Genomic DNA, 11,021 nt, shown 5'->3' with positions numbered 1-11,021 from the left:
ATATTTCCGTTATTAATTAATCTGCTCAGAACTTTCTCATAACTTAGCCATCTTACTGTTAGTATATAGTACCATATGTTTTGCAATTCTGTGTCTGCATCTTTCAACGTCTCTGAACTCAGTATGGTTGAGCCCATGTGACCTAAAGTCACCATTCTCACCACAGGATTCAGTACACTGCCAGTGTCCACATATTAAGCACACAAATCTTGTGGGTGAATAATACAGTGCAGGAACATTGATTGTAGAGAATGTTTTTCTCATTACACATCTGCTTTTGCTTGTCAAAACAGTACCATACATGTTATGTAGGGAAGCCAGCTCTTGTGTTATGTTCATGTCTTCATTCACACCTAATAATCACAAGAAGTTGAGAGGTGGAACAGCCGTCCAACGATTCATACATTCCTATTCAAAAATGGAGAACTTGCATTTTTCTCTATTTGAGTTAGTTTCCACCCATGTCAGCAACATGTCATTGCACCCAAAGCTACATTTTGAAAATGTTTTGAATTTTCTGGACAAAGTCCCTCAGCCACCTCCAACAAACTTATTTTTGTGGACAAAAGATCTCCACAGGCCAGATGAGAGGACCTCATGGGCAGCATCTTGCCATAGTTTGGAGACCTCATAGCTCTCAAGAGGTGTCTTACTACTACTAGTTTGAGCAGAGTAATATGACTGCTTTAAATTTAAAATCACTAATATTCACACAAAAAAAGTGTAAAAATTTGTGAAAAGCTGCTTCAACTTTTAATTTCTTGTTTAAGTTTAAGTAAAGTAACATTCCCTTTTGGACCTGATAGGGCTGAAGTAGAGTGCACCTGTTTATGTGGCCTCAGCAAATGAAGTGATGGTATGGTCAACACTATACCCAGTCATCTTCACCTTTCAAAGTTAATTAGCAAGTTAATAAATATAATTCTGGCACTAAAGTGTAAGTTACGAACTACTAGCAATTTTTTTATACATGGAAAAAATTAGTTGTTGTGGGTTAAAAAAACAAGCCAACTAAACTAATTCTATATAGGCTTTATTTAGTGTCTAACAATAATATAAACTACTGATTAGAAATCCAGCTCTTTTTGTCAGGATACTGGTTTCATATATTCTCCTTGACTGTATATAGTAAAACATGCACAAATTAACTGAAATACTGGACTCAAAAGGACAGTTGCAATTGGTACACTATAATACTGAAGGTAGTAAAGCAGGTCTCGAACTGATATCAGTCCAAAAACACTGAGCAGTCCTTGCGATGCATTATCCAGGAACCTTGAGCGCCAGTACAGTAGCACAGCTTGGAAGTGTCCCAGTTCTAATGGAGCTGCCACTAGGGTTGCCTGAAAGATACATGCTATGCTGTACTTGGACTAGGGATACATTACAAGTATATTCAACCATATAACAAGACAATTTTTAACTTTATATAGCTCTATTTCAGAGATTATAAGTTTTTTAATTAAAAAGAATGTAATCAAGGTTTTTAATGGTATAATTATTTATAATTCAATTGAATCAATAAATGACAGCATTTTTAGGGCATTGAGTTCACAGGTGCTTTTTATTTAATTTAAAAAAAAAATTTCTCCTCCATTACCATCAATTTAAAAAGGGGGTGTGACTGTAAAATTGTCAAAATTGCTGTTGCCATTTATTGGACAACTCTTAAAGATGATCAAGAGGAAAATACAGATCTATAAAGCCTTATTTCTATGTCTTTCTAATGTACATTCTTCGGTTGCTTAATTTGGTGATTATCATAAAACTTGATTTTTCATATATTCTCTACACATACATTTAATACTTATCTGGACAAAAATAATTAAATATGATTGTGATGGGTATTACTGATAACATGTTGATGAAAGTACAAGTCACTCTAAATTGACACACCATATTATCAGTAGAATATTTAATTTTTTTTATGCACATGATTAATTAAAATTTTTCCTCTAAATGGATTTATCAGTTTTTAGTAAAAATTATGCTGCATTGCTATAAAAATAATAATTTACTTAGTTACGGTTTGAGTGTTCAAGTTAAAAAAAAAGATTTCAAAATGAAAGTTTCATTTTTTTTTTTACAACTGTTAGGCCTAATTCTTACGTAAGAACCCCAAAGGTGTAGCACCTTTAGTGTAACTAACCAGTGTGGCAGAAAATTGTTGTATGCAAGTTGTTATCTGCCTCTCCAACATGTAGGCAAGAAACAGCCCATAGGCCATCATGGATGTCCAACTACCAATTACAACAAGAAGACAAGTCCTGTGAGATTTGAAAACATTTTTTTTTCAAAATATCACTTTTTGTACTTAACAAGCTTTTTCCTACAAACTACAACAATAGATTTTCTTGAATGTAAATTGAAATGCAAAATAAATAAATTCAAAGTAGTCACAAATTGTGTTTTATTGGGTTTTAATGTTAGTCTGTGATGTGTCATTTGGGCCCTACACTTCCCAGAGAGCAAAATTGAACAAGTAAATAAAGTGTCCTGGCAATTTCATACTCAATGGTCACATTATGAATGTAAAAATCCCAATACCTAATTTACAAATTCCTTACCACTTTTTTATCCGAGAAGGAGTTAGCTTATTCTTAGCCAGCATATTATCCATTAGATAATAAAGCAGGATGAGGAGTCCCATAATATATGTTGTAATGTACACTTGATAGCTGCTTGACATAGATGACATATCAAAATGATTTTGAATATTGCCCTTTAGTACAAAAAAATAAAAAGACAAAATTTAAGGTTAAACAGTAAATACTAGTAGCTCATCCTGATTTTCAATTTTAAGTTAATTTTATCTGATTCATATTTTATACTGGCAAATTAATTAATGGAAATGAATACTGAAAATGAAAGTTTGAGAACTTAGTGAAACAAAGGTACAGATAAAATGCTGCAATAAAGACAAAACAGTATAGTCTAAAGCCATACTTCATTTTTGTTAGGCTAAGTGTTCTGGTCACTTATGGTGTGACTGAGTGGTTGAGCACTAAACTGCTAAGCCAAAAGTCTTGAATTTGCATCCCAGGCTCAAGTCTGTAGGATGTCATTGAGTCCATCAAGCTCTGATGGGTGCCTGACTCACATTAGGGTAACAAAGGTGACAGGCATAGTTCTGTCCACAATGAAACTCTCCTTTATCTGCCCAATGTGTCTTGGGTCTGAATGTTATGAGATTCTGAAGTGTTTACATTAATCACACACCTACTGTCTGTGTTTGCTGGTGAATAAGTACTGTTTAGAGTGGTGTCCTCAAACCCAGTTCTGTCTTAAGGGTAACTCATTGTCTGTGCCCTTGTTTAGAGCAGGCTTTGAAGCTACACTGTATGTTTAATATTGCTATAAATGTAATAACTTACTGTTAAGTGCAGGATTTTTTTGTGCCAAGCTACAAGTTGTTTTTGAAACTGTTTTTGGTTAGTTGTCTCTACAAAACTAAAAGGAACACAGAATTCTTCAACTTGGACTGCAAATTTCTCAAGCTTTTCAAAGGTCACGCCTGTCAAAAGTTGACAGCATTAGGAGAATAAAATAAAACAATAATCAGAATATAATGAAACATTTATAATTATAAACATAATGTATGAGCACTCTCTACTGGTCTTGAAGTAGCTTGTTACTATTGTTAGATGGTAGTATATTATAAGTAGACATTTGTACAACAGAAAATTATTAATTATATTCCAGTTTTGAGCATGCAGGTGCAAGTTTGTGTGTGAGAAATGTTGAGTTTATCAGATGTGTAAATGTGAACATTAATGGATGGCTAACAGTTTATACAGAAGTTAACCTGAACAGAGAAATAAAGGCTGACCATGTAGCATGTATAGCAGCACAACAGTTAGACAGCATAAAGTCACTGCTTCTGCTAGGAGCCACAAAATTTCTGATCTAGTCAGCCTCATTTGAATCATGTCAGGCCATAATGAGATCCCACCTCCAGTATTGAGATGACTGCCTTTTAGCTGAATTTCCTTATGTTGATCAATTAAGTGACGTTGCTTTTCCCTCATTATGCCTTAAATCATATTTAAATATTCAGAATTAAATTGACGTCTAAGAGTTTAGGGAAATGAGAATTTTAGAAATAATTTTAATCTAATATACAAACATTCAGAAAATAAGTTTTAGACAAGCAACTTATCCTGTGTACGTTAAAAAAATGTAATTAAAATATTGTGTTTAGAAAAAAATTGAACCTGGAGTCATTCTAAGTCTAGCTAAACCAGGACTAATTTTGCTTTGAAGATTGTCCTGTTCATTTAATTCTCCTGTCAGTTGATGATGTTTCTTATTTTCAATAGGGGTATCAGAGAAGGTTTTAAATGAGCCAACTTTCCATTGACCACTGTCTTTAATTTCCTTAGTCAAAACTTCTGCTAGTGGCTGCTGTGTGTATGTGTCACAGTTTACTCCTTTCAGCTGAACATTCCTCAAGTGTCTGTCTGGTGTTGTAAAATCATTGTTAAGGCTAGAAAAGGCCCTCAATTTCATTTATGATAAGTTTACCTGTCCATTAGAGAATAAATAAAACCATTGCTTAGATTTTTTTAGAAAATAGGTTAGTAAAATTATAAAAAATACATCTCTATATTCATAATTTATTTTTTGGCACTACTATAATTACTATAAAACAGGAACATGCTTTTCAACCTCCACAAGCTAAGCCTAATGATTGTGTTTTTAGATACTTTTTACTTTTTAATGCACATTGACTGACATTGCAAGGTTAAGGTATTCTGATCATGTAAGGCATAAGGGTTAACTCAAATTATGATATGCTCAATTGGTCAATTTTAGAGCAGTAGAGTAGAGAGCTAGACTGCTAACCCGACAGTCTCGAGTTTGAATCTGGGTTCAATCAGTAGAACGTCCCTGAGTCCACGCAGCTCTGATGGGTACCTAACTCACGTTAGGGAAAACAAAGGCAGCTGGGCATAGTGCTGAACACACAATCCCTTCATATACACTATACAGAGGTCTCCGAAAAAGATGAAATCAGTTGCCCCATGGTGTCTTGTTGAAAGTTGTTGAGCATGCTCATGCAGGGGAAAAGGAGGAATACTGAAATAAAAATACGGAATACGTGCTGTACGGCTGTACACTGTACGTTCTGTACATTTGTAAATAAATTAAACGGATCTAATAGATCTACTAGTCTAGTAGGTAAAACTCCATTTTTTGCGTATTTTATTCTCCGCTTATTGTTTACCTCCAGTTGAGCGTATTTTATTATAATAACCAAAACACACCAAAACATTAGGAAAACATGATTTATTTATTTTTATTGTATTTTTGTTTTAACAGATGAATAAAAATGAATAAAAAAAACAAAGAGACTGACTTTGTTTTAGATTTTGATAATTTACTTTTGTCAAAACTTGAGAAAATTCCAAATTTAGAATATTGAATGTGCTATGTTCGTGTCAGAATTTTCATGGCAATGGGTGAAGTACGAAAACGTAACTCACAATTGCAAGGCGGTTAAGTTTGTATTGTTACAAGTATCTCCCAGGCATGATACTATTACCTATAAATATTAAATAAACATTTATGAACTTAGTCTTACAATGTGAATGACCCCAAAACTGAGGCTAACACAATTTCAAACAGCTATTGCCTGAGCTATGACGTATGCTGTTAATTAATAATTAATAAAATTAAAGTCAATGTGAACTCACGGTAATCTCGCGACCGTGTAAGGATTTTTCTCCCGCTGACGATCACACGATATTTAATTGGAACAGTTCTAATCTAAACTATGCTTTTTACTTTTTATGTTGTTTTTTTTACCTTTTCTAATAAAAAATCACATTCGTAAAAATATAAGTAGATTCTAGATCTAGATCTAGTGTTTTCCTAACGTTTTTGTGTGTTTCGGTTGTGTTTATAATAAAATACGCTCAACTGGAGGTGGAGGTGAACGTGAAGCGGGGAATAAAAATTAAAATTAAAAATACGCAAAATTGAGTTTTACCAGTCTAGTAACTAGTCTAGTAAGTAACGTTAACGCTTTTTTACTAGAATCTAGAAATGCTAAGAAAGTTTTAGCTGGCTTTTTCTGTCTTGGCACAAGAAAAAAATCTAGATATCTAGATTAAGAAAGGAATATCCGAATATTCAACGAGGGCGTATGTACACAAATATTTTTGAATTTGGTTACTATTGTCGACACTTTTTAAAGTTGAAAGTAGCTCAAGCAGTTTAAAATTCTTTAATTTAGCTTAGGCCTAAAAGGGAGAAAACAGAATAATATTTCAACTTCCTGTTAAGTGTAAACGTATGGGTTTTATTTAGCCTAGCGTGTGCGACTCATCTCTAAGCTAAAAAAAACAAAACAAATAGGCTGCTCTATAAAGATTTAAAAATGCAAAGCGATGATGTGAGTAATTAAAGTTTTTAAATAAAATAGTCCTACTAGATCTAAATATAAATCTAGATTTAGATCTAGGCCTTTGTGTTGTACTGATAAAATAGTAAAAATAGGGCCTACTAAATTTTTGGGATCATTTTTAATAATTTTTATAATTTTACTTACTATTAACTATTTTTTACACTAGATCTAGATTCTAGATCTACACTGACACTCGATTCGGGTAAAACTCCATTTTAGCGTATTTTATTCTCCACTTGTCATTTACCTCCAGTTGAGCGTATTTTATTATAATAATAACCGAAACACACAAAACATTAAGAAAACACGATTTATTTATTTGTATTGTATTGTTGTTTTCACAAATGAATAAAAACTTAAAAAGTAATATTTAAAAACACGACTAATTTTTAATTAGGCCTATCATTAAAAAAGTTTTAAAAAACCCACGTTTTCTGATTGAACTAAAAAGTAGAAAATAAATGCTATACATCACAATAATGCAAGCGATCACTCTACTATAAGCGATGAAAAACGATAAGCGATAAAAAAATCGTCTGAGGCTTGAAATGTGAAGGAAAGGTGACATTAATATATGCCATGGCTTTAATACAAGTATATTGTGATATAGGGCCTATGTATCGAATATATTATAGATTGGGGCCTAATGAATAGACTAATAATTTAAATTAATAAACCAAAAGCAATGTCTAAATATATCGACATGAATATAGGCCAGATATTAACTTTAAACTGCAGTGTTTGAGAGCAAACAGCGGCCTTTTGTAAATGAGAGTGGTTTCCCCTGAATCTTTAACAAAAATAACTCAAACAAGATGGCTGCTAAAGTAAACGAGCTTGGTTGCATCAGATGAAAGCATTGTTAATCTTTATTTAATACTGAAAAGTTTTATTTAAATGGTTTAAAAACAGGTACATGAAACATTTTTGTAACTTTTAAAACACAAATTCTCCTAAAAATGTGAAATTATTACCAAAATTTAACAAGTCGCCTTTCTTTCACATTACTAGACTCTGACGATTTTATGTACTATGTACCTAAAACAATAGATCGCAGAAGCCTATATTTATAATTTATAAACAATTTCATAGCCTTTTTTTTTTCTTTGTTAAAGAATAGGCCTATTTAAATTTTTTATTTTTATAATATATATAATAATTTAGAATTTTAGATCTTTCAATTTAACACCTTGTTGTACACATAGAGCCCCTTCCTCTCTTTACTTCATATAAAGTTCGTGTATTTTATTAGTTAGCCCCTATTGAAATTGTAATTTCTGCAATCATGAGATCTCAGACCAAACTAAAATGACCAGTGACATGGTAATGGTGGCTCCAATAGTCAGCCTAATGTTTACATAATAAACACATTTATAATTAATAGTTTTCAGTATGTATAGGCCACCTATAATAATGTGTAGCACCTCTTTTTTTATTAACCTCATTTTTCTATTTCAGGTTATATGGAGCATAATCAATAAGTCTTTTTGCTCATTTAAAGTAAGGTAGGCAATCATTTTATTTTATGTAATGGAAATTTAAAAAGATTGCTTTACTCACTCCCATAGTTCCCTTTATGATTATGATAGAGGTGGGATACTGCTTGTAACACATTTTGATGGTTATGCAGTAAAAACTATTACCACACTATTGTTATGGAAGGAGTATAGAAATAAATGTTGCTATAGGTCTACCTAGTCATATAATTGTAATTAGTTTTTTTTTTATGTTTAGAACAAAAAGCCAGAAATTCTGTAGGAATGAATACAGCTTGACAGGTTTGTGCAATCGTTCAACATGTCCATTGGCAAACAGCCAGTATGCAACAGTCAGGGAAGAAAATGGTAAGATTTTTTGTTTGATTAATTGTAAAACACAATTTGCCATTTCACAATGGTGAGATGTTTAGTTTATTAGTTGTAAAACACACTTTTATCATTTCTGTGAATACAGCTTCAATAGCCAATAATAAACAGCAACATTTGCCTCTCTTGCACAGGTGTGTGTTATTTGTACATGAAAACTATAGAAAGAGCTGCTTTTCCTCGCCGTCTGTGGGAGAAAATAAAGTTATCAAGAAGTTATGCAAAGGCATTGAAACAAATTGATGAGCATTTAATATATTGGCCAAAGTGAGTGAACACTACACCCATGTTTTTAAAATTATTATCCAAAATGTTTTAACAGTTAGCTTGGTCTGTGGTGTATTTTCCCTTTGATACCTAGTGACCTAGAGCTTACCTATTTCTGAGACCACAGTATATCAGGGGATAGTGTGGCTTGTTCTATTTTCCTGCCAATTTTTATTTCCGTGATGTGAGTCAGGTAATCATCAGAGTTGGGTGGAGTCAGATTATCTGGGATCTGAACTAGTGCCTTCAGACTGACAACCATGCACTTTATGACTCGGTCATGCTGTCCCACAATTATGTTATCTGTTTTGTTACTGCTCACATTGGTAGTGCACCTTATGACTACAAACACTGTGACTGTAACCAGAGGCCAAATAAGTTTTATCTTGTTACTTCAATACATATAATTTATAAACGTTTTGTCCCTTGCAGGTATATGAAGCACAAATGCAAACAGAGGTTAACCAAAATAACCCAGTATCTTATACGAATTCGTAAACTCACATTAAAACGACAGTAAGTTGTACCTTCATGCATGATTTTTGTACAAGTTTCAGTTCAGAATGTATAAATTGCTGGGAGGCAACTTTTTGATAATTAAATTATATATTTTTGATAAAATTCTCACCCCTACATAAAAAAATCTTTTGCTTGCGTGACTAAATTGAGTTGACTTTTAATCATATTTTGTAATTTTCTTTTTAGGAAACAATTAGTTCCTTTAAGCAGAAAAGTAGAAAGGAGGGAGTCAAGAAGAGCTGTAAGTTAAAACAAATTTATTAAATAAATTTTTGCTGACAAGTGAAACAGTTATAATCTTGTGCACAAGTGCTCTATGTTGTTTATAGGGAAATGCTTGTTTTTTGTGATCGCATAAGCTGAATTCCAACTATAATTTATTTTACTTTATTCTTATGAAGTTCTTGAGTATTGCTGACATGAATTTTTCTTAACCTCAGGAAAAAGCTTTGATAGCTGCACAGCTGGACACTGTATTAGAGAAGAACTTGTTGCAGAGGCTGAAAGAAGGAACAGTAAGTCATACTTTACTTTCTGTCATGTTATTCACTGACTAAAGAAGGAACAGTAACCCATAGTTTACTTTATCTGATGGTCCTACAAAATATTTGTTTAAAAACTTAGTATTCTTTTCAAATTTCAGTATGGCGACATCTACAACTTCCCTCAAAAAGCATTTGATAAAGTGACAGAAGAAGAAGAAATCTCCAGCGATGAAGAGGAGTTGGAGGAGGAGGCAGAGGGAGGAGAGTACGATGAAGAGGAGCTGGAGCTTGAGGAAGAAGATGAAGAGGTACATTGTTATCAGCATTAACATCTGATAGATCTAGAGGTACATTATTTGTAATCAACATCAGTGTCAGATAAATATACAGGTACCCTAATTGTTGTGAACTTTGAGGTCACATAAATAAGGAGTTAATGTACCATTTTTTAATACAAGACTTTTCCTTAAAGAATTTATCTAATCAAATAATTTTAAGATAATTTAAAAAATGTGATTTTATTTTTAATAGGGTGTTGGAGACGTTGAGTACGTTGAAGATTTTGATGAAAGTGATGTTTCGGATATGGAGGTGAGTTTTGAAATGGTTCTTCACTTTTTTGTCTCTAAAAATAGCTGTAGTAGATTAGTCTTACTTAGGTGGTGTCTAGATTAATTGGTCTTACTTTGGTGGTGTCTAGATTATTTGGTCTTACTTTGGTGGTGTCTAGATTAATTGGTCTTAATATGTGGCAGGCATGATTGTGTCTTGGTTGATTGGTTTTATTATGTGGCAGGCATGATTGTGTCTAGGTTGATTAGTCAATTAATGTATGTAGATTGATTGGATTAATGAGGTGTGTATATTGATTGGTCTAATTATGTCTGTAGAAAATATCAGCAAATCCAAGACTGATTTAATTTGTCATCTATCAACAATTTTGGTGAATGTTTATTGAATTAATTTTGAAGGATATGAACGGCAATGAAAATTCATCTGATGAGGACAGCTCAGCAGAGGATGAAACAGATGAGAAAAAGAAAGGCAAGAAAAAGGCACCAGCACGCAAGAACAGACCCAAGGTGTTGATAGAGTACGAGGAGGATACACCCTCCACCTCCAAGGGGAAACAACTGGCTTTAGCGTGAGGTGGGGAGATTTGGCCAGACATGTAAATTAGCTGTACATGAATAAAAAATAGTTGAATGTTAGGCATTTCTTCTTTACTTTGTGTGTTATATATATACCAAATGTTGACTTGTACTCATCAATTTAATACATATCAAAATTTTAACATAAAAGAAACTGTCTGCTATACTGGGATCACAGTTAATATCTACTGGGATCACACAATTTTTATACTGGGATCATAGTATATCTGCCACACTGGGATCACACAATTTTTATACTGGGATCTTAGGATATCTGCCACACTGGGATCACACAATTTTTATACTGGGATCTTAGGATATCTGC

General features: G+C 32.9%; 2 protein-coding genes across 4 annotated transcripts; one reads left to right on the top strand and one right to left on the bottom strand.

Annotated features, from left to right (window-relative positions):
• Positions 1-1,008: 1,008 nt before the first annotated feature.
• Positions 1,009-6,185, bottom strand: LOC131931743 (uncharacterized). 3 transcript variants are annotated; one of them, XM_059288598.1, is made up of 7 exons: positions 6,037-6,185; positions 4,215-4,524; positions 3,830-4,033; positions 3,375-3,514; positions 2,568-2,722; positions 2,150-2,267; positions 1,009-1,343 (listed from the first exon to the last, which is right to left on the bottom strand). In XM_059288598.1, exons 2-7 carry the CDS (start codon positions 4,507-4,509, stop codon positions 1,089-1,091), a joined length of 1,167 nt encoding a protein of 388 aa, XP_059144581.1. In that variant the 5' UTR covers positions 4,510-4,524; positions 6,037-6,185; the 3' UTR covers positions 1,009-1,088. The 3 variants fall into 3 exon arrangements, with proteins under 3 accessions (XP_059144581.1, XP_059144580.1, XP_059144573.1); XM_059288597.1 differs by having other exon boundaries at positions 2,150-2,240; XM_059288590.1 differs by having other exon boundaries at positions 6,155-6,179.
• Positions 6,186-6,267: 82 nt separating this feature from the next.
• LOC131933067 (protein MAK16 homolog) lies at positions 6,268-10,756 on the top strand. The gene is made up of 10 exons (XM_059289903.1): positions 6,268-6,397; positions 7,868-7,914; positions 8,144-8,253; positions 8,409-8,541; positions 8,974-9,057; positions 9,247-9,301; positions 9,501-9,575; positions 9,704-9,853; positions 10,077-10,136; positions 10,517-10,756. The coding sequence occupies exons 1-10, from the start codon at positions 6,383-6,385 to the stop codon at positions 10,691-10,693; spliced, it is 906 nt and encodes a 301-aa protein (XP_059145886.1). The 5' UTR covers positions 6,268-6,382; the 3' UTR covers positions 10,694-10,756.
• The last annotated feature ends 265 nt before the right edge of the window (positions 10,757-11,021 follow it).

Source organism: Physella acuta, unplaced genomic scaffold, assembly GCF_028476545.2.
Source record: "Physella acuta isolate Inbredline_101_S28 unplaced genomic scaffold, ASM2847654v3 ptg000105l, whole genome shotgun sequence".
NCBI lineage: Eukaryota > Metazoa > Mollusca > Gastropoda > Physidae > Physella > Physella acuta.
Note: the sequence above shows the minus strand (reverse complement) of the source record. Positions and strands in the feature narration are given on the sequence as shown.